At 31.5% G+C, this 25,590-nt stretch overlaps 1 protein-coding gene across 2 annotated transcripts in view; it reads right to left on the reverse strand.

Annotated features, from left to right (window-relative positions):
* The window catches only part of LOC130446373 (integrin alpha-PS2), a 180,062-nt gene that overhangs the window by 71,813 nt on the left and 82,659 nt on the right, over positions 1-25,590 (reverse strand). For both annotated transcript variants that reach the window (XM_056782594.1, XM_056782595.1), the window contains exon 3: positions 16,787-16,884. In XM_056782594.1, coding sequence (XP_056638572.1) covers positions 16,787-16,884 — 98 coding nt within the window. The remainder of the gene's footprint in view (positions 1-16,786; positions 16,885-25,590) is intronic.

Raw genomic sequence — 25,590 nt, forward strand, 5'->3', positions numbered from 1 at the left:
ATCAATGAGAAACAAAAATAAATGAAATGATACATTTTTTGTGATTGTTTACAAATGAAATCGTACATTAATCAATCCATCTACTTCTTCCTTCGTGGTTAAACCACGAGAAAAATTAATTATTAACTTACTACTGTCTTAACCCTTCAAATATATTCATCTCGACTTTTGACTGTTGGTATGTAACTATTTTTCATTATCCAAAGCAATATAAACATTCTTAACAATGGTTATATTATTTTATAGATCGTGTTTAGGAAAATCTCTTTTATTTGTTTATAAGGTCAATGTAACAATCAGATTGAGATATCGTCAAATGGTTATAAACATTAATAAATTGAAATACAATTTCATGTCAATTCGAGGTGCATTCAGTATATTTCTGAATCGTTTTATGTACCATCTCAGTTTTGTAAAACAACTTGACCAAATTTCAGTCTTATTACCTCATATTGAAAACCCCGAAATATTAATTCATATGTCTTATATCATCTATATCAAAATTCAAATTTTGAAATTCGCATAAGAAGCAATCGTCCATTCAAATTATTTGTATATTTGAATTTCTAAAATTATAAATTACCATCAAATTGTTCAAATGTCTTTTCACCATTAACAGAGATTTCCCATTTCTACGTACTTACTTCAGAAGTTTTCTGAGCTATTTGCGTACACAACAATTTCCTTATTTTATTCTATAAGCTTGTGATGATGACAGTTTTATTAATGTGGTAAAATTTCTAGATGTGTGATTCTTTTTAAATTATAAAAGCAAAACCTTTATGAAGAGAAAATAATTATTCCGGACATATTATAAATAATATATTTAGAAGATGGATGGTCAAAGTTATCAAAATATTTCACTACATCAAATTTAAAACACAACAATAATAGAAGTAATAATATGTAAGGTTTCTTTTAATAATTGTGATGCTGTTTACATAGGACAAATACCTCGATATTTAAGAAATAGATTAAGAAATCATCAAACCAACACTACATTAATTTCACTATGAAATATCTGAAAAGCGGACATTCTTTTATAAAACTACAATAATTAGACCTGAATAATTTGAAAAACTTATTTTATAAATTTAAAATTTCATTTCATTTATGAAAAGTGTATTATGGATTGTTTCCTGTAAACGTGATTTTGTGACTTAATAATTTTTCTGAGATTTTAGTCTACAATTCCATTTTTTGAGCTTTTTCGATTGACATGCCGCAACACAATGATTTTATCAATGATGGAGATGGTTGTTTGTATATACGCACAACATTTTTTCAGACGTACTGTTGTCAAAGTGTCATATCCAGATAGAAGTATAACCCAGAGTTTTGCAAGGATTTTCCATAATTTAAGTTGAAAATAATTTATTAGTAAATCTGGGTGGTCGTTAAAACCAAAACATAAAGGTGATATTTGGATTTGAAGAGATTAAAATTCAGATGCTAGGTGACGCCATCTAGCAGCAACAGCCGAGGTAAATCAGTTTTTTTATAAGAATTCAAATAAATTACCCTTGATTCTTCATTTCTAAACAAAATTTGCTTTCAAGATATCTCCCAAGGCGATTTTGCTAATGAATTCTCTACAAGTATATCGATAATTTGATGGAGAAAGTATTCAATAAATTACTGGAGAGGAGAAAACTCGATCGGTGTGGAAGTGAGATAATTAAAATAATGAGTTATATTTGATTATTTAGATTATAGGCAATCAATAACTCATGTCGTATGTTCGGTCCAATTTAAATTCTTTTTTGTGAAATACTTAAAGTAATATTTTAAATGACAGCTGTAACAAGGAACATTTTTATTACAAGTTAGGACTCTACATAAAATTTTGCCCCTTACTTGTTCAGTTCAGAACTGCACTGTGATTTGCAGAAGTACAATCACCACCCACATACTATTTCTAACAAGGAGCAAACAGATCTATTTTTGTAAAGTGTAATTTGTTTTGTATACAATAACGTGGAATAAGTTTTATATGTGAGAGTGGGTATGGGGGGTTAAGCTGCTTTAACTTAATCATACCAAAAATAGTTCCTTTCACAATACAATGTCTATTTTCTTCAACTACAAAATGAGAGAAACAAATACACAAGAATATAAAATCTTTGACGTAGGTGGCAGGACGAAATTTAAGTTCATTTATAAATATGTCTAAGAAATTTATTTTTAGAATTATTTCAAAATATCTGAATTCCGAAAAAATAGTAGTGAATGTAAATGAAAGGTTATTATTTAATTCAAGACTGAAAGCTGTGTTGACATAACTAATAATTGAAAACGAAATTTTTCAATCGATTTTTTAACAAAAAGGTATTCTTTGTTTTTAACTCAAGTTTACTGTTTCTAATTGAACTGTATACAGTCGAACATCGTGTTACATACATAAGAAAAAGTGAAATGTAGAAAAGTTTAGTTGGTTAATCTACAACTTATCTAACAAAAAAAATTATAGTTCCTTGTGTTTACCGGTATTGCATATACCAAGCTTTTCAGTTATCCCAAAAAAAAAATGAATCGTTGTATTTAATTCAGGGGAATATATGTAGTACAAATGTTTGTTTATTTATTAATTAGTTCTCCAATAAATATTTGATTGTGTAAGTATTTCCAATAAATAATTATAATTTATGATAATTTTCTTCAGAATGTCTCTTTATGGAGAACGGTTTCCTTGGCATATAGGTACAATGATCTAAAAATCTCCTAAACCATAATGTTTATCGAGTTACACAAAGAGTACCTTTTCGTTGTAAAATCGATTGAAAAAATCATTTTCGCTATCTTTAGATTGTACAGGTTGCCACTGAAAAAGTTGTTAACCATTGGGCATGAGCCGCCCCTGAACTTCAAATAGTAGTGTAGAATTATTTAATCCTACCAATACAGTAGAGAGAAAGAAATGCTTTACTGTCAAAAAATTGTTACAATGTGTAGATAAAGCTTGTAAAAACTAAAAAACAAACTTAAAGATACATATGAAATAAAATTATACTTTCCATTAAATATGTCGTCAAATTATTGTGGAATGTGGGAGAAGATGATATCGATTTGATTTCAATTGGCAAATGATTGTGCATTTTTTTGCATTGTAAAATATTGAGCCCTTAACTAATTCTGACGTGGAGTTAGTGAGTAAAGGTCGTGCTCTGCCTTCCTAAGTGAATAACCGTGCAACAACTTTTGTGAAATTGGAGAAGCGTGCTTACGAATTAGACAAACGGATTCAACGATGAATAAGGAAGGAAGAGTCAGAATTTTTAATCTTTGATAGAAGTCCCTGCAGAGAGCCCTGCTGTTTAGTCTGAGTAAATATCTATCAGCTCTCTTTTGTAGTTTAAAAATTCGCTCAAATTGAATCGCACTACACTTACTAGCCCTGAAGGGAAGTGTTAAGGAAATGGATAAGTTCAGTTCTTTGGAAACTGATCTCAGCGGAAAACAGGAGGATCTTAATTTTTCAGATAAGGCGGCAAAATGTAACTCCCATTTCAAGGAATTGTCCACAAAATGTTGGTGTTGTTTACGAAAAAAGGCTGCAATGAATTATTACATATATGATAAAATTTTGGTTTTAGAAACGTTGAGACAGAGAAGATTAGAATCGCACCATGATTTAAGGGTGATTAGGTCACTAGATATGGTCTTATAAAGTGCCGGGGCTGCTCCAAGAGAAACAGTGTCGTCTGTAAATAGACATATCTTACCACTGAGAAATAGGGGCACTCCACATTCTATTGGCTTTCAAGAAAGTATCGTTGTGTTAACCCTTACAAGTTGTTGATGACTGTTAAGGCTGTTTGGAGTAAACATTATTTAGTAGAGAGAATATAGCATCATTTGTGCGTTGATTACTTAAAAACCCAAATTGATGGGTAGTAAGTATTTCATATTTAAACAGATATGATTAAAGCCTCTTTTTGACCAATCTTTCTATGATCTTAGATAACGTGGGAAGGAGTGCAATTGGGCGATAATTCGATGCTTGATTTTTATCTCCTCCTTTATGCAGCCGTCTTAAGGCAATTAAGAAAAGTTTCATTTTGAAATGAAACGTTAATTGACGTGGTGAGATGATTTAATGTGCAATCGGGCAGACTCGAAAACAGTTTTAATGTAAGTCTAGTACATGGACATGTGTAATCATCCATCAAAAATCCATAATGTTCGAGTGTATAATTTAGAAAATATAAGTTCTGATTCCGCAGCTTTAAGGACCTATAACTCAAAAACGAATGATATGAGAATGTTTTTTATTTCACAGCATTATTTTTACGTCATCTACTCACTCCCGAATTTTTTCGTGAAGTCTCGGAGCACCCTGAAGTCTCATTCCTAGTTATTGACCAGATATAGCAAGTGGTATTATCCATGATTATTGGGTGACCTATTTTTATAGTAGAGAAATTCACAATCGATAATATTTAATTTCCACAATGACGGAACAGAGACCCCAAACAGATTTTTTTTATATTCTATTTGTGCTCATTTCAATATAATATCTGACAGCTTCCAGAAATGTCATTCATATTCGTTATACAAGGTATCCGGGAAGGATAAAAAATATTATACAAAAAGAAAAAAATCCTCTGATTTCATTCATCAAATACCAAAACTCTCAGGAATTACGTCCGAGTAAAAGTTTTTTCTAGTAGACGAACCTCACTAGACAATTCTGAAAATATGCAGGGCTTTGTTTATTGAGAAGTTTTCATTAGCAAAGATCATAAAAAAGAAAAATATCATCTTTATAAAGTCCCATGAGTTGGTTGATGATGACAGATCTAAATTCTTTTTGTACCTGCATAATAAATCAATACAATTATTTGAATTAAAAGTCTATTGATAACGTTTCAGTTTCGGAAAAGTCGTTTAATTGGAACAGGCATATTCACCTGCGAAACACTCGATGTTGGTCGAATGATAACCAAATTGGATGCAAGAATGACATATGCAAAGACCATGAGAAATCGAATCAGACCGAAATTGCACAACGTGCTGCTATGCTGAAGAATATATAGTCATTGTTTCTGATCAATTGAGAATCTAAACATTCATTGTGAACTTTTATCAGTTAATATTTATTTATGTGGTAATTCATGCATGCTCTATCAATTTTGTAAATAAACGAATGCACATCGACGCCATAATTAGCATGACTACTAATTCAACTCTAAGTAGTTGTTATACACAATCGATATACTGAAAACCATTGACCCACATAAGAATTTATATCGCCAATAAAAGTTCACTTTGAAATTCTGTTGAGGCGTTCCATATATATTTATAGATCTGAATCACATTTTCATTCAAAATCTTCTTTGAACTGAAAATATACGTCGGTGGTTCGTACGCGAAATTGATCGATATTGTTAATCATAATCGTATAAAGTTTGTGATACAATGGAAAATTAAGTATCTGGAACAATTTTAGTTACAATAAATACATATAGAGCAAATATGAAAAAGTTAGTTAGTAACCAATAATACCTGTGACTCATATATTTATGATTGTTTCCTAAATATAGAATATGAAATTTGACTCACCCAATGAATTGCTGTACTAGCAGATGTGTAAAATCATTTAGAATGGAAGTATGTGATCTGAAGAGACCCAAATGTTATATTAAAAATGAGGTTTTTTGAAGCACCGCGTTTCAATTTTTTAGCATATACCAATAGACACGCGCTTTTTTGAGAGATTATTAATTTATGCGGTATCCAACGCGAATAGATCGTTTTGACAGCCAAATGTTTCAAAATCAATTTATGCACAGCATCGATATTTTCTGGCACGAATACGATTGAAATTGTAGAATTATCGAAACTTGAGATGGTACTTCACGAAACGAGTTGATCACTGTTGTTGGTTTAATCCACGTCCAAAATTGTAGAAAATCGTGATTTAATTCCATTTTTTCACCAAGATGAATGTTTCAAGTATCTGTAAACAACTCAACTAGCACTCGTATGACAACACGTTCAGAGTACATTCACCAATAAAAATGTCAAATTTTATGATGGCAATATCATATTTGACATATTCACATCAGTGTTACCATATCTCGTACTCTCAATTCTCAAAAAACTCAAGCCATCGCCTTCATACATCCCCAATACGTGCGCAAACATAAACCTCAAAACCTCCACTTGAGACTTTGGGGTGAGGGGCTCGAAATCAGCAGAGAAGCCGTCTATCTGGGTGTGAAATTCACTCACACTCTCAATTGGACGACCGATCTGAATGACACTCTGAACAGAGTACGGAAACGAGTCAGGTTCACCAAAGCTCTTGGTGGAAATTTCGGACGAACCCACCCCCTGACCCTACTTCATACATCCGCCCCATTATCGAATATAGAGCAAACGTCTTTAGCACCTTGCCCGAATATCTCATCAAAAGACTCCAGACCTGCGAGCAGTCCATTCTTAGGTACTACCAATACAAGTGTAGGTTTAGCCCTAGCAACACCGTTTATGTCAATACTGACATAACCCCCATTCCAAGCCGCCTAAATGACCTCCAAGCCTGTTGTGATTCGAACCATCGAATCAAGTAATTCCGCTGCGAAAGAGACCCTCCTCATCCCCTGGACCAACAATACGCGGCCACTAGGCTCAAAACCCAAAAAAAAAATTCCCTTATCCGCCACTTCGACTGCTAGCAACAGCATACAAGGATCTCCCAGAAACCTACCTTAATTTCCTCGATAGTTCCCCCATACCAATCAGATAAATTCCGACCCCCAACACCCACCCTCACTGTTATTCGATCGTCGGAGTTGCAGGTTTTCTGCGGTTTCCCTGCAACCCGGAGAACCGATTCTCCAGACAAATGACCGACGATAGGGAATAATACAGCCGCAGCTGTACCCGCCCACCCAAAATTAGATTAAGAAAAAACACAAAATGAACAAAAAAAATATAAAAAAAACCCAAAGGAAAAAAAAATTAATTAAACAAATTCTTGGATAAAAAATAACAACCCCGCTAGAAGCAGCCGAGCAAGCACTGCCCAACAAAACAGCCACAAACCCAGCCCTGCAGAGGAAAAAAAAATTCCTATATCAGGGCCTAAGCAAACATATCCAAATTTCCCAAAAAAAAACCTTCTTTCCAAATTCTACCCAAGGAATCTCTCTCTCTCTCTCTCACCATATCTCAAAATTTATGTAGCAGTCCTCGTAGATGTACGGAATGGAAGTATTTTTTTATTCAACTACCGACACTATATGGCCACCCATTTGTGTGTAACATGTGAAAAACAATTAATTGATCATTTTTCCGATGAAAGTAACCTAATAGTTTTTCTAGCGATTTGTTTACATCTCTTCAAAATCAAAATTATTGAAATTGGTTTATTTCGATGTGCATTGACAAATTTTTTTTCATATAAAAGCTTGTATGTATTATGCTTTATTATGTTAAAAGTCATTACAGAAGTTGCCTGTTATGTTTTCTTTTATCAATGTATGTATGATATTCCATAGTCTCATAAGCAGTTTTGTTGATTGAATTCATATATAATCGAAACTCAGTTTTTTTTCCAATTTTGAATGTGTTAATTATTTTATTCAATTCTAGCAAATTAAACGTGTAGTGCATTCAAATTGGAATGCATACCTAACATTAGCTCCACCTCTTAATAAAAAAGATATGTTTGCTTTAGCCTAATTAGTGATGGAACACCATAACCTAACAATTCAGCATACCACAATTGTGGTATCCATTGATGACAAAAAAAATCTGGTGTTGATGCGACTTTGTATACAACATCGTCGAGATGTCATTATATTTACCGGGAAGGAGAAGGCTATAAGAATTATAAAATAAGAAGAAATGCCGAGTAAGAAGATCGATTCTTGTGGTGTATTGACATTGCCGTTGACGAGGATCGTTTTCGAACAGGCTTTACTGCATTTTACAGCATCACCAGCCGATATATGTCCCTATTTGCCGAGAATAACCGCACTTTTTTTATAGTACCAGGGCTTTATCAATAAATCATTTGCAGAATTTCGATACTTTAGATTTTGACAATTGCGCAAAGGTAATAATAAAAAATTTATCAATTTATTTTTATCAAGTTAATTGTGAAAATAATTGATTACAAAGATATTATGACTAGATTATTTTCAATACACATAAACATCAATACGTTTTATCGAACAATTGGAACAATTTTTAAATTTCAGTGCAAGAAAAGTGTAGCAAATGACAAAAAAAATTATAACTTGACATTTCTGCATCTCTATTGATGCGTAAATTGTAACTTTTTTCACTATCATAATAATTCACAGAATAAACATGAAACATTACTTTTTGGAGGATTTATTTTTAACAAAGTCAATTATTAATTGATTATTCATGATAAACCAATTTCATTTCTTGGAATAATAATTGAACAATTACTTCTAGCTTATTCCCGAAGATGTTCCGTGTTGCCCCTGTTTGGGAGAAGATGGACAGTAAAATATTTTGATAGTTATCTGAATTGCGTTATTCAATCTATCTTCTATATATTCTTCTTTATGGACTTGTTTTTTTTTAAAGACAACAGTTGTTTAAAAGCGATAACTTATAGGGACAAAACCATCGCGTCAAGATATATTTATTTTTTAATAAATTTTAGATGATGTGAGTTTATTTAAAATTGTACGAAAAATGTTGTGCGTATTTCGTTTATGAAAATGTGTTTTTATGGGCACATTCAAGAGAATTTTTAGCATCGACCTGCGGTCTCGCCAAAAAATGAACCATCTCCTGTCCCATTAAAAACCACTCATTTTATGCACTTAATAAAGAATAACTATTATCACTATCAATTTGGCATAAACAAATTCAGAAGAAAAATATAACGAGACACTAAAGAACTAGACTATCGGTTTGTATCATAATTCAATAGTCCCTGGTTTTTGCGTAGTATTTCTATAATTAAGCAAACCGCTACTAACTAATGTTGAACATCACTACTTATCAACTATTTATTAGTGAGATTACATTTTCTTCAGTGGATGGAGTTTTTTTCGAGAACCATGATCTTATTTTAATTTTTCCAAAAATTCTTGTTTGACTACATCACTCACTCGTATGACATATTTCACGATCAATTTTAAGTTTCGAATTTTCCGTGGAAATAAAGTCTGGAAAATACTTAGCAAGACTTTTCGCTTTGACAAATACTGTTGATTAGTATATCTATGACAATTTCAAATATTATTCTTAGACCATTTCCCTCCGTACTATAAAAGACATATTGGTTATTCTGAACCTCGAACTCATCGGTCAGCAGTACTGCTACATTGCTACTTTTATTTCAACAGAGTTTTTTAGATTGATGCGTTTTCAAGAGTTTGTAGATATCGAATAAAATCCTAGTGAGATAATAATAGTTCGAATGGATCCATGCATTTAAAAAAAATAGAGTATAAATAGTAGGACAGGTCTCTGAATAATAGTATTTTTGTTTTACCTACCTACATACAACACATTTTCTGATCTGTTGGATATTTTCAATATTAGATTAAATTACAAAATTAGATCCCATTATTGAGTAAATAAACATTATATAAATAAACAGTATTTTTAATAGTTAAATTTGTTCTATATGTCCTCTCAAAACGGCGAGTAACAGTTTTATCAGCTCTCGTTTCGGTGTGTCTGATTTCTAGAAACTATCAATTTGAAACAAAACTCAAAATGGCTAAAGAATGTAACAGAAGATATTTTCTCTTACAATGTCGAAAAAAGAACATTCTTCCTACTTTTCTACTTTTCTATTTAAATAGTTTTTAATCAGAAAACGGTGAAATGAATTTATACACTGGGTGTATCTAACTCATGAAATTTATTGATACACTTACTATTCCCTAGCTTACACTCTAAACCCTAGATTCCCAAAGTAGTCCAGGTGGACCACCCGGGGTCTGCGGGTAACTCGACAGGGGTCTACGTTGGGGATACACAAGCAAGTGTCCATGAAAATTTATTTGGTATCTATAGTGAAAAACAAAAATGTTGGCTTCACTTGTTCTATCAATATAGGCAGATAATATTTTTAAAAGCTCGGCGACTGTTCCTTGTAAAAACTTGAATATTCCATAATCAGTACAACGCGTCGAGACTTGCCGTTGCCGCACCGGTCGTCGTTCCGTACGCAAAGCTTGTTCAGATATGCAAATCAATACGACTTGTGGTGTATGTGCTTGCAATCTTGCACGAACTTTTTTGATTCTTCACCAATATAAATACGAATGTCAAGGATAAACGTTACTCATTCCTTTTCGAAAAAGTGAATCGATGTTAGTATTTGCCAGTGACGGGATTTGTTTCTAGACTTTCAAAAGAAAAGCGAATCGATGTTAGTGATCTCCAGTGAAAAATAAGTACCCATCTGCTTTTTTTTATATATTTTCTCTTAATCTCTTTCAACCTGCTATATGAGATAGGTAAATTAATAATAAAGTATAATTTTATGGAAGTAGGTAAGTTCGGTATTTAATTTTCACTACGTAACTACTACACGAAAACATTATTTGTTCCAATATAAATTTTATATTGTAATAAGTATATGTTTAGTATTGAATTTTGTTACATATTCATATGAAATAACATTGAGCAATATAAATTATTTAATTACTCCGGAATTTTTATTTAAAATATTGTTTACAATTATAGAATTATATTAAAATTATATTAAAATATAATAAATGAATTAATAATTTGACATAACATTAAAATAGATCCAGCCGCTTTCATAAAACTCTATTATATCTTAGCAATTTATTGCTTTTAATAATTAGAAAGGGTTTGCCGCCGGAACTTTGTTTATTTATTAATCATATTCCCGATTATTACAACATCGTTGTCGAACCCGAGCAAATTATAAATGTTGTATATATCATATATTCAGTATAAAAATCTTTGATTCTGTTAAAATAATTATATCCTATTAAGTTAGACCGTTAGATTACTAGAACATCTAATGAACAAACTGTTCCTGATCTGGTTGCTGGAAACCACCGGCAAGCGATAAACACAAACTGCCTTCATAGGGGCATCCAAAGTATTCGAGACAGTATAATCGAACTCGAAATAAATTCGCTAATGCTGATAATTTATTACTGGCTACTGGTATAAGGCAAATTATCTCAAGTCGATGAACATCGCGCGAGATGATCGATATCCAAGATACGAAGATGGGAAGGAGTCTCCTCTTCACGTATTTTCCAAACGCACTCCTCCCCGGGAGGACATCCTATGAAGGAGTGCGGAAGAGCACATGGAATTCAAGAAGACAGATATAAGTAAGCTCCTTCGTTTAGCACAAGAAGTAAAACTACATAATCTCTTCTACAACCCTTGAATTCATATAATAGAGTTGACACTTTCAATCAAAATTTTTGGAAAGCTAAGTAGTATCAAGAGTAGAAATAGAAAAGCACTAATGATTTATCTAAATGCGACATTCATCTTTATTTACCGTTTATTGTGATTTACGGTCTATTAATTTATATATCATAATTGAAACTGTCAGGTAAAATTTGAGCTAAATTATACCGTAAGATTAAAATGTGATTTATCAAAATGTAACCTTTATCTTAACTTTATCTATTTATCCTAACACACTGTTCACTATACTAAATCATATCAACTCAGCTTATTCTTAAAGTTTTTAATATTCGGAATGTTCTATTAGAGAAAAGTGACTTCGAGACCTACAGGAACGTGTAATTTCGTAACTATATTATAGATGTGTTGAAAATATTCATTTCGAAACAAAAGTCAATTCATGCCGAATGTCGAAATGACAAAAATATTTTATTTTCCAACAGAGACAAACTCCATAAATAACGTGCTTTTAAAAGTAAAAATTTTTTAGATTTAGCAAAGAGCCTACGAATACTTTTTTGAGAAGTCGTACTAGTACTACCACAGAGAAAGAGAAATCGAGAGATAATTCTCCAAATGATCAACTTGACCTCTTGAAATCGTGAGACAATTGTTTAAATTGTAAGAATACATAATTGAATAAAAAAAGTACAACAAAAAATTCGAAAAAGGCCATGGCGTGGAAATTTGTACTATCGATTAATATCAGTACCAAGAATCGAGTACCTACATAAGCGATTGAACGTTCCAATTTATTTATTACGGTCCCTTCTTCCATTCTAGTTTGTCGTTGCGAGATCTTAAATACCAAATGACATAATTGCAGTGCCGACAACGCCTTGCAGTTTTCATAATGTAATTATTTGGATGAGTACACTGTTTAAGTGTAATTGTTAAATCTCAAATATGGAGCTAAAGAGGGTAGAGTTGATCTGTTACATCTTATTGTTACTGTTAAGATATTATTCGAGTATGAAGCAACGATAGACTAGTTGTCGAATTATTGAAACTCGAAACAATATTAGGAGTGAAATTAGTAATTATATCGGATGCACATCGTGTAGACATCGTATATCCTTTACAAAGTACATATCTTCAGTATTTTGTGAAGATGCAAAGTAGGTACTACATGTATATATAAAGCTAAATATTTTTTTAATGAAATGATCAACGGAGATGATAACGTATACCTTCCATTCGGTTCACCAATGTTATGAACAAAACCTACCAATCATGGAAAATCAACATTAAAGATTATACTTCATTTACTTGACAATTATATTATTACCCATGGTAACCTATGCGATTTGTTCCCTCCAATGAAAATGATAAAGAAAAAATCCAATCATATCTAGCAAACCAACCCTAGCTACTTAAAACGACGTAAGCTAATCATTCAGCAGAAACTTACGAACTTTATTCAAAATAAACATTAAAATTAATTTTGAATAATTTTCATTCCCCTTTTGGTCTGCCGTTTTAACCCTTAGTTATATGAAATTTTTCTTTTGTCCTTTAAATATCAAATTATCGAGAGTCGACATAACTGTCTACTATTAACAGTTCTTCACTTCGCACGTGAATGTATTTCTTTCTTTATGCAGTAACAACGTCCAAACAGGATTTAATTCTGTTGAGAAATGTACTTTACAATCTTGTCTGTTCAGTTATATATAGGTAATGTGTAATGTTTTGTTTAAACGATTTCCACTATTTGATCTTATAAGATGAAACAAACTCAGGGTACAATTTTTTGAAATTTTTTATGCCACCCAATACATTTAATAAAAAGGTCTTGTTAGTAAATATGCAAATCACATGACTTCACTGGAAAACAGTTACCTGGTAGGTTTCATATACAAGTAAGTTGTTCATAAACAGACTGGCAATCTTATTAATTTCATATAACCAAATAATTATAAAACATTTTATATTTAAAACAATTCTTCATAATGATGAACTTATCTATAATAACAGCTTTCACGATTTTTTATAAATTTTGATATTTAACGGTCTGTAATATGTCCTATGTTATTGTGTTGTTTACAATGTTGAAGTTTTATTTTCATGAAAATATACTGAAGTTTTTATTTCAAATATATCACCAAAATTTATTTTTCAAATATTTATTTATTAGTAAGATTTGTTCATATTATAATTCCAATTGAGATAATTTCAGCTACATAGCAATGTCTCTGTTGGCTTTAGCATAATACACTGAGATGGGTACTATTAAATAAACTAGTTTACTATGAATATTCAATAATATATATTCCAAATTAGTAAAAAAGTTCTAATAAACTGAATCTTCTTCAAATCATGCTGCAGAAAAATTGCAGCAACTGACGATTAATATCACAGGTAAACACTGTTTTTATACCACGAACTTTGTGATGATTTTTATTTGTTGTGATGAACCCTCATTAAAAAAATTATTATTTTGTTTCAATCACATATAGTTATTTTGTGTCAGCCATATATTATTTTCTGACCTCATTTACGTGTTTTTGTTTGAATATAAGTTAATTTAGGCGACTGTATAACGATTGTATTTAACTAAGTTACGTTTGTTACATTGTAAATATGCCGCGAAAGTGTTATGTATGTGAGGAATCAATTTTTACATCTCAGCGTCGAAAATTTATGCCATTAATTGAAAAGTGCTATTTAGACTATTTTCGTTTTCCTGTGCGCCACCATGATAAATCCTATGTTCCACATATTCCATATATGGATACGAGTATGTTGAATTTACCTTCTAGTGTACCAATGATTTGGACGAAATCAAAAGATCATATGAGTGATTATTATTTTTGTTTGATTCAAACAAAAGACGGCACAACTAAGTTCAAACACACAGTCCAGTACCCAAACTTGTCATCGGCAAACAGACCATTCCTACATAGTGCCGGACAACCTGTGCCAAAGCCTCCAACTCAAACAGAAAGCCAGGATTCGGCATCTAGATCGGAATTTTTTCATAATCAACCCGAAGTTATAAACCGTGAACTTCAAAAGAACCACTTTTATTGATTCAAAGTGATTTGAACGATTTAGTACGTGATTTCAATTTGTCTCGAAAACAAGCTGAGCTTTTGGTGTCTAGATTAACGACTGGAATTTACTTTCCCCTGGTACGAAAATTTCTTATTGCCGACATCGTGACGATGAAATGAAACTTTACTTTTCTAAAGCAGATGATTTACTCTATTGTGGTCCAAGTCATTGGCGATTGTTCGTTGTTTCCTCAAAAACAAGCTTGAAAGCAGTGTTGCTATACAACGGAAACAAATGTCCTTCAGTGCCGGTTGCCCATGGTTCTGATATTAAAATAACATTAGATACAGTGAACATGTTTGGAAAGTTTGTGAACATTGTAAAGTCATTGATCTTTTGCTAGCGCTACAGCTTTGTTACATAAAATGTTGCTGTTTCATTTGCGAATGGGAAAGTCACTACACAGAGAAAATATGGCTAAAGGGTGGATTATTTACTCCAGGGCAGAAGAATGTTAAAAATGATCCTTTAGTGAAACCTGACGACATACTGAAAAATTTTATAAAAGCTAGCCTAAAGATGGCAGTGGATTCCTATACCTGAAAGAGAAATTTTCTAAACTCAGCGGGGCAAAATTAAAGATGATAAGATGATAGAAGATAAAGATATTAATTGATCCACAAATACGGGAACTAATGGAGGATACAAACTTTGAAGGAAAGCTGGATGATCTGGAAAAATTGCCGCATAGAGCGGAAAATTAGAAAGACTTGATCAATGAGCTAATAATTTCTTACAAAACTTTGGGATGTCTTTAAAAATACATATGTGGATCTCTTCCCCGAGAATTCGCAGTGGACGAGCACGGCGAAAGATTTCATCATGACATTTTCTTAATAGAAAAGCGCTATCAAGGGAGAGACTCAAAAGGGACCTACCAAAGCCAAACATTCAAGAAAACCATAGCTATATATTGCACATTGAAGATTATTTTGACAAAAAAAGTTGAAAAGTCTTTTCAACCGTGTATTTATACGTTGTTAAAAGAAGGCCCGCTACTATTAGTAAATTAGGAACTTTGGAAAACATAATGTCAAGGCAGTTACAACAGATGCTCAATACGTTGTCCATTAACTCTCAATTATACATATAATGCTTAATTCTACTACTCTCTGTAGTCATTTAATTTTTTTATTCCGGAATCTTGGCAGATTTTGTTTTATGAATGTTTTTCAAGTAACTCGCCAGGAAATAGTCTGAGAAATGGATATCGTAAACCACGCCTTCTAATCTATCTAGAATTCCATTTTGGTGCAGCCTAACCTAATTATTTGGAATATTTTTATTGTCTAGAATTTTTAAAAAAAGAAATTCCTAGATTAAAAGACAACGGGAAAACTTATCTGGTAATAATCGAACCATATTAGGGGTATAATATTATTTACGAATAAATATAGATTTCATTCTTCTTCTTTCTATAGGTTTCTATCAGTAACAACAGAGCCAATTGATTATTAAAATTTCAGTTCGATCCGTTGTGACCTCCAATATATATAAAAATTAACAATTTATTGAGATATAAAACTAGTTACCTACCAGTAGCATTAATAGTTATCTCCGTAATCATGGTATAGAAATCATTATAAGAAAAACGAATAATATTCATTATTTCTTAAGATTTCGAAAACATAAGAAATATAATCAATAAATGAAATAGAAGTTTGTTTGTTTTTAGAGAAATGGAAAGTATGACATCATGCAAGGCGTTTTTAAGACAATTAGGATATTCTATTATTATGAATTACTTTTTCAATGGCCCTGTGAATAGAAGAAAATGGGTAGACCTACCAAAACATTGATGAAACATGTTTAGGTCTCACTTCCAAGTTCTAGTATTTGGTAAATTTGGAAAAAACAACAAATTGAATCAATAAAACAATGACTATATCTTTTTGATAGAGGTCAAAATTGTGACAGCATGCTTAAAAACATTTTCATGAGAACATATATTTTTTCACGTTTAAAATCAACTTTGGTATTCATCAAAATATCAACCAACATTCACAACCCTGATATAAATCAATATATCACTTATCACATGAATAAATACTATCTTCTTCAACTCTATGTTTTTCTTCGTAATTAATGAAAGTTATCTATGCTATCATGAATATTGCATATATTTAAGAAAGTTATACTGGTCATTTTAGTATCTTTAGTATGCGAAAAAATAGTTATTTGGTGGAAATTTACGATATAATAGCTAAACAAGTGATTTTTTGGATGGATCTGATGAATATTCATGTTTTTAAACAAGCAAACTCATCGAAAAATTATAATTTCTTCAAAAATTTTATCAATTTAGTGATAAAAAATAACTCACCACAATAGGACCATCCATACGCCCAGATGAGCTGAGTGTTGCTCCGAACCATTGCCCACTTTTCTCATCGATAGGTATGTCTCCAAACCCAACATTATCTGGAATATGAAATATTTATAATCTAAAGTTTATGTAAGGCTTTTTATACAATTGTTCACACTGTCATTTTTGATAGAACAAAAAAAGATTTCAATATTTGAAGCTTATAGTAACAACACGCAGTATGAATTTGAGCAATTCTAATGAAAGTAACACGATATCAAAAGGATACCAATATTCATTCAATGATACACCCTACCCAATCATCAAATCAAAACGCTGTTGTTTTGTGATAAGTGAAGGTTCTTTCAATGAAAATGCTAACTTTGGCTATTAGTCATTGCCTACGAATAACCGGAAAACTCCCATTCCTGAAATACTCCTCGCTACTCGTCGGTGTTTCAGGTTCTCTGTAAACAGTAAACTGGTGAACTGGTGCATCAACCAAATGCCAGAGAGAGGAAATAATATACTTATAGCTGTACCCCCTCTTACGTACGCCAAGCAGTTCAGCACATCATCGTAATGTTTTCATCAACCTATTAACACAATGGGCAATTTTTCCTACGTCAGAGTCATTCCTAAAATGAATCATAACTCACACAAACACCCACACAAAAATATCACTATCTCTCCAATAAACAATTACTGCAAGGTGCTACTCCAGAAAATGGGGCAACTTGCTGAGTTTGAGAATTTGAATTAAAGGTGATGACTGAGTGCAGATTGTGGGGTATACACTACAGAACATATTCAAGTCAACCATAATATGTTGGAGATCTAATCTAGATAATACAATTGGAATGAAACCATATTATTAAGATACTCGTTCTGATACTCATATGATAAAATAATCAACCGTGTTTCTTAAGCATATGAGTTTGTTTGGTGTATGAATATAAGCTTTGATTAACTTGAATCTCAGCGTTGAATTGTAGGTTGAATCAAAGCTATCTAAATATACTGAAATATCATGAAATCTGTTACAAGGTACAAAAAAGATTTGCTTTGCAACATTCCGTTTAGGTTTGATCAAAACATAATCGGACATTATCAGATATAAAATTGAAAATTACTTACGTTAATTAGACGATAATAATTTTGCAATATCTTTATATACATATCACAATTTATATATTTTTATATTATATTTGGACCATAATTTCAATCTCACAACAATCACTAAAATATGATATGTAGAAAAGTTTAACAATATCTCCTTCACAATTGATAGAACTTTCAATGATATGGTGTTACCACAAAATTATATTCTCTTAAATTTAGAAATAATATCACTTTTTAGTAATTTTCGGTTAAGTATAAATCTATAGTTTATTTCAGAAAGGTATAGAGTTATAAAATTAGGTATGCAAAGGGACCATAGAGTGACCCAACGAATATTCAAGCCACTTTCATAGTTTGGCATTGATTTCATTGCATTTTTTTTAACAAGTGCAGGTATTACCACCTGGGTTGGGGTCAATATATGGGCTTAGCCTATTGTTATCCATTCACAAACACTGAAAATACTGTGCCAAAATCGTGCCGGTAGGATACTCGTAAAAAGGAAAGAATTTTATTTTATTGAACATTATACAAAAAATACATTATACAGAAAGTAAAGTTCGAGTATCAAATTAAAAATTGAAAAATACGTTTCCGAAGGGCGTTCTCATCTATGGAATCAAAATACTAATTGAATACTTAACTGTAAAAATTAGTACTAATGAGTATTAAGGATGAGGGGCAGAGTTCTTATCGTAAAATTCAATTAACACACGAAATACCGAGTCAAGTGAAAAATAAATTGTATAATTTGTACTTATAGGTGTAAAATGATAGTAACAACTGAATACTCAACGATAAAAATGGATAAAAATAATGAGAAACCGAGTACTTATGGTGAAATTTAATTAACGCACACAATAGCTGAGTGAGGTTGAAAGTGAATTGTATAAATTGCACTAACTCTAATGTGATGTGATAAACGACTAATAGGCGGTACAAATGGGTATTTAAACGATTTAACTGAGTCTTGTTCAAAATAAATCATAAAGTAAATTTATGTCTAAATGATAGTTTAGGAATTCAATACTCAACATTACAAATAGGTAAACTAAGAAGCAGAAAATCTATATTTCCTTTTTAACCTGTCTTAACAATTTCATTTCTGAGTAGAATTTCACGATAAGTATTCGATTCTCATTGGTATTCGTTTATACGGTTCATTGGTACATTTGTATTTCAATCAATAGATGAAAATCCCTTCCAGATATTACTTCTTTTCGATTGTATCCCTCTTGGGATGTTATATATTTACTAATTTGTTAATTATGTAAGGTAATGTGACTCAATTTATCATTAATCAGACATGTTAGTAACAATGAGTTAAGCAATTATATCCCAGTAACCTACTATATATAAATTGATATTTGCTTTTCTAACGTCTACCTTTCCTCCAGATCCTACTCTGATACAGTCTGGTAGAAACGGCTATCTTTCAATTTTTATTGCTGAAAATCTCCTGTACTTTCGTAAGGGAAACAGTTGAGAATTAAATTCGGCTACTACTAAGATGAATATCCAAATTGTCGTTGCAAAATAAACTCCTAGTTTACAAAGTCACCTTCAAGCCACTTGTCCAGTTATAAAGGACAGCAGTCAAATCTCACCTTCATTATCGAGAGGTTTCAATCTAAGTATTACGCACAATCACCGTGGTTCACACCCAACAATGAAATGTGGAAAGATCTCCAAGTGAATTCTGTCAAAGAAGAAATAAGTTCTTACAGTAAACGCTACTTAAATAGACTTAACAAGCATCCGAGCTATGACTTGACAACAGTGAACAAACACAAAGATTAAAAAGAACTGAACCATTGGATTTGCCGTATCGTTTTTTAATGTATATTTATATATGTTAAGTTATATTAGTTCCTACATAAAATACAAATTATCAAAGAAAACAGCGAGGAATTATGTCGCTGGGCATACTCATAGGAGTACTGCATAACAAACAACCAACTTGTTCATAGTAGTAATTAAAGTATATATGTATATTTGTAATATGAGTACTGATTGCATGTTGAAATAAGCAGGACTTAAAAAAAATGTCTCTAACCTATAAGATACAAATGATTTTAATTACCCATACCAACGTAGTACAATCGAAAGAAAATAAATTATTGTTTACCATATTATCAACTTCCCATAGGTACATCCTGCATCATTTTATGAAGATTTAGTAGTAATAAAGTCTTTCCATAAGTAGTAGATTTTGCATGAAAGCCTATTACGACATTTCAGTCGGTAGCTACTTGTATCTTACGGAATATCGTAGGTGACTAATAGCATTGAAAAGTGGAATACAAATCTGAAAGCATTCAAGAGTTGTGGAATTTTAAAAACAGTAAGTAGAGCAACTAATCCAATTTCAACTTGAAAGATGACTATTAGAAATAATCTTTTTAGAGAGAGACGAACCAAAGCCATAAACTTAGTCCAAAGCTCAATTCTTGCAATAGTTTCCGCCGCTTTAAATACTGAGTATTTTTGGCACAATAAAAATTTCATATTTTTTTTCTAAATACTTTTGCAGCTTGTACAGAACCATAATAGAAGTGTAAGAGTGTCCAGTAAATTTGAAATATTACTTTGGCATCTTTATGCATTTATTAGTATATATACACTCTGGGGAAAAAATATTAAAATCTATTAGACAAACATTTATTATCCCAATATGGTTAAAAAATCGAGTACATAAATAAAAGTTTCTCCATTGTATGCAGATATCTACACGCTTACTCTATATATAGATAGGAATATTTTATTGAAACGAATTTGTAGATTTCCAAGTTAGTGCCGAGAGAGAAGACTTTTGAATGCTGAAAAGATGAAAGGGGTCCAGCCTCAACAGTACCCAGTTTGGAAGAAATCCCGCATTTTTTTGAGTTGACATGTTACAAGGATTTCGCATCGTGATTCGCGTCCCTTTGTGAATTCTCGCCGAATAAACATGCATTCGATATCGCTTTGTTTCAATCATAACACGAATACAGGGTAAATCTTTAAGCTATTCAACAAAAATTCTATCAAAACTAAATATTCAATACATTGGGAGCAACTATTAAACTGTATTGGGCTGTAAGGAAAAGACCCTTTGTATAAACAAGTCATACATTTAACAATTTTCTTACTTTCAAACGCATCCAACACTTTATTGTTGGATACATTTTTAACAGTTTCACATCCTTTATATTTATTCCATGATTATGACTGACAGCATGCTCGGCAATATTTAAATTTGATCAATTTAGTTATTGTCACAATCATTACAATTATTTGGAAATACTATTATTTTCCAAATCTAATACTTTATGCTTGGAATACTCAATAATTATTTCAATGTATCGTTGTATCTACAAACTAATTTCAAATCTGCAAAATTTGTAATTTTCTCATCATAACAGTTAAGTAATGCTACATCCTCAATAAACGTTCTTTCCTTAATGTATCTTTTAAGTTAAGTGGAAAATTAAACAAACGATATACCAGGAAATTTAGACTGATCATTTTATGTTGAATACAGTGAAAATAATTAACCGGAATGTAACTACATGCAGCGGTGTTCCTCTTAAAACATCAAATTCCTACCTATTTGTATTCTCAATTACTACGGTATCTAAAAACGGTAATTATCCATTCTCTTGCGTCCATAAGTAAATATCACAGATAGATATTTTGAGTTAAATTCTATGTAAAATTTGCCACATATACAATTTCGTTTAATGCAATTTTCAAGTGTTTTTTTCACGCATATGATCACTGAATGATCCTGCTTCGATCAACGTTTTCAACTCTTTAGAAATAATCCATTTTGTCAATTTTGAAAATCCTGTTTACTTTGTCGGCTTTTAAATCGAAACAATTCTTCAAACTTTTGACAAAATACAAATCCTTTTTCTTTAGGAATACATGCTTATTCTTATTAGTAACATTTAACGAGATCTAACTTCTGAACACCTTTCAGAGGAAACTTTTGGCAGCATTAGGAAAATATTGAACGAAAATTTTAAAGAATTCCTAAATTTTCGCAGGTTTGAAGAAGGAAGATTGCTTATGTTTAGAAGCAGAAAAAGCTTGGAATAGAATATTATTTCCAAATGGTTATCAAAGTATTTTCTCTGTCAAAACTTAGATAGGAGAATATAAAAATTAAAGATGAGGAAATTTTAATCTTATTTGATGTAAATTCCTTATTTCTAAGCATGCCGATCCCATAAAACTTATGGTATCTTGGACACTTACTGAACTCTAATGATATTGTAGCTGATATAACAGCAGAATAACTGTAATTAACTGAAATCTAAATGGATCCAAACTATTACCAATACAAATAGGAATTTTACAAACAACATGAAAGAACAGCTATATGAGCCAATAATTTCAGTATTCTACCCCAGAGTAGGCTACCAATGTAGAAAATTTCCTTTTAGAACTCAATTAAAAATGTAACTGTTTATAATTTACTAAGAATAATACCATTATCATCATAGGTTGATCATTTTTATTGTATACATATAAGATTTGCTCTGATACCTTTCAATCTTGTTTCTACAAAAGGATTGGAAAGCATCTCTAACAGGGTAGGTTCCAAAATGTATAAATCCAACCATATATTGAAATAATATAATGGATAATGATTAGTATAGTAGAAAGTATTTGATGTGAAGAGGAAGGCTATTTACAAAATTAGCTGAATTATTATTGAAATCTGGTGATTCCCGGTTTAAAAATTGGGAATGTTTTGTCGAGAAATTGTAAAAAAATGTAGTCAACAATAAATTATTGAATGCATTTGTTAGCATTGAGATTATTAAATATAAGAATAATTTGAAAAGGAACCTTTCCTAACGATCTAGTATACTTAAATACATAGTTAGATTATACTTGTAAAATGTTTTTTCTTTAAAATTGACGTCTCAACAACATAACACTTCAAGAATTAAGAAATCTTTACACTAACAGAAAGTTTGATTATAAAAGTTCCTACTGCATTAAAAATTCACTTCCATTAATTCCAAAGTTATTCCTGGTTTTCTAATAATAATACAATAGTGTAACTTCATAATTTTATCTTTTATTTCTACGGCAACGGGAAGTAGCTGTTGCAGTGTTGATATGGAAATAAAGAATAGATATCTTTACCGAATAAAAAAATTAAATGTAACTATCTATTTTGTTGCTATAAGAAGGGTAATACTAATAATAATAACAACAGTTCATAATTGAAAAGCAAGTAAAGTAGTAGAAGAGATAAGTATGTTCGATCCATTGAAATTTTCAATTCTTTTATATCACTATTCTATCATCAAAAAATATTTTGAGATTAAATATACCTAAAGTCATGCCAAATTCAGATATAAAATTATAGAAAGTCTTTATTATAAAAATTTTCTCAGTTCACCCTCTACGGACATATAAAAACTACAAAATGATGAGTAAAAAAAACTTCAGTCTCTTAGAAAAAATCAGTGTAAGCATATTTGAAAATATCAAATCCTATCTGTACATATGTTAGGGATAACAGAAATGAAAAAACATATTATAAAAATAGATTAGTTCCCTGCAATCAAAAACCCTAAAAAAGATACATTATTATACAGGATGTTTCAAAACTTATGCATGCGAGTTATATCACTGCATTAAGCGAAAATAATTGCCAAACAATCACATGTCTATAACGCATAAATTAATCGCAAATTACCAACAATAAGGTTTAGCTAATCAAAGCTTGTGGAACGTTTAAGTCCCTCCCTATCGAGCGGTCGAGAGAGCCATAAAAGTATTTAGCTGCTGCCGCATTTTTGAACTTTGCGTTATAGACATGTGTGATTTTTACAAAGGATATTTAATATTATGAAAAAATGAATATTATGAAAGCAAAATTGATGAACCTATTTTTTCAAATCCAGATATATGTGTATGAATAATTCATGTCTCAATATAAGTAAATGGATACTTATTATTTTTTGATATTATGCATTGAGTAATATATTTATATGTACAGGTTATCAATACCTAATGATATTTTCATAAATCGTACAGTTATGCCAAAAAACATATTGATCCAATTTAAAAAACGTATTATTATTCACATAATTTTCCTTTAATATCAAAAAGCAGCTTTATAGTCGATGGAAAGCTTGATGCAATCTTTAGATGCAATTTATGTCTATAAAATTAGTGACTTCAGGTTAAACTTATATCACATGAATCTTCATATAAAGTAACCAAAAATCTTCACCGCAGGCGTGGTAATGAACTAAATGTGTGGAAAAAGATGCAATAGCTGAGTGGTTATCTATTACATTGCAAGAATCTTAGTCATATTTTAAAATATTTCGCAAATTGTCCTAAATCAGTTGCCTAGTGCTAATTTTTTGGACGAACAGAAAAAAATCACCTTCATGTTCTGAATTTTATCTAAGCAGTTCAGTTTCTAGGATATAAATAAGAAAGAATAACGCGGAATTCCGCAACTGATCAGTTTTTATATATAATACTACTATATTTCAATAAAACCTTATTATTTTTAAAATCATGTCAAACATATCATTTCCGGAAAGAGAGAGGTCCATTGGCATACTTTAGAAATATGAAAATAAAAATAATTAATGGTAATAATTCCTATGAATCTTAAGCCTAGGTATATTCATCAAACAATATTTTCTAAGTTTATTTGTCTCTTTAGATTATTAATATTATAGTGGTTAGATTATTTATACGATTTCTATTCGTAGGGTGAATTTATTTAAACATACACTTCACTACACTACAACTAACTCATGATAATTCACTTATCACTAACAATCAACTACCTTAAATAATTTATTTCAATTCTTCGATTACCTAACCTAACCTAACCTGATCTAACCCCCAGTAGCCACGCTACCATCATGGTTTCGCTTCGTGCAGGTAGAACAGTATCTTCCTGTACAGCTGCCAATACCGTGTTACTCTCAAATGGATGAAGGATTACTTTTTCAGAACCCACTTTAATGGTTCTGTTTCTAAAGTCCAATTGGAAACCACGAAGATTTAATACGTCCATTTCCAAAATCATATCTTCCTCAATATCAGCTACGATAACCTCATATATGTGAACTTTTCTCCACCAATGGCCATTTGGATTTGTGTTTCTCAGAGAGTTTCTCGCAGAGTATATTTCTACCCATTCACTTCTCCATCCAGGTATACAATGTCATTGCGACATCTAAAAGAAGCTAGTAGTATGACAGGGTGTCCTGTACATGCCTAGCTCTCCACAATTCCAGCATCGAATCTTCCTTGGCTTCTTTATAACCATACCTTTTACCAAATTGACGATTCGATCAATTTGCTCTTGTTACCCTCTTCATTTATAATTCTGACCTTGTGGTATGCTGTTATCGTAGCTGCTTCATATACAAGAGGAGCAGTCAGGGCACCTACTAAGGTTTTTGGATTGGTTAATCTAAACGTCCTCTGTATATCATGGTCGCGAAGGTCATCAATGAATTCCTGGATGCCCAAGCATTCCATCACGTTCTCTGGTCCTGATGGATCAGCGAATCGGACAAGTCGGGCAACGTCTGGAGTACATCTAAGGCCTCTCCTCGTAGAACAATGGTTATGTTATCTGACGAATTAGTCCAAGTCGTCTTAGCGCCAAACGCTTGGGCCTTGACTCGTATGGAACTCTTCTGTTTTGAGTTGTGTGTGTA

Source organism: Diorhabda sublineata, chromosome 7 (assembly GCF_026230105.1).
Source record: "Diorhabda sublineata isolate icDioSubl1.1 chromosome 7, icDioSubl1.1, whole genome shotgun sequence".
Classification (NCBI taxonomy): domain Eukaryota; kingdom Metazoa; phylum Arthropoda; class Insecta; order Coleoptera; family Chrysomelidae; genus Diorhabda; species Diorhabda sublineata.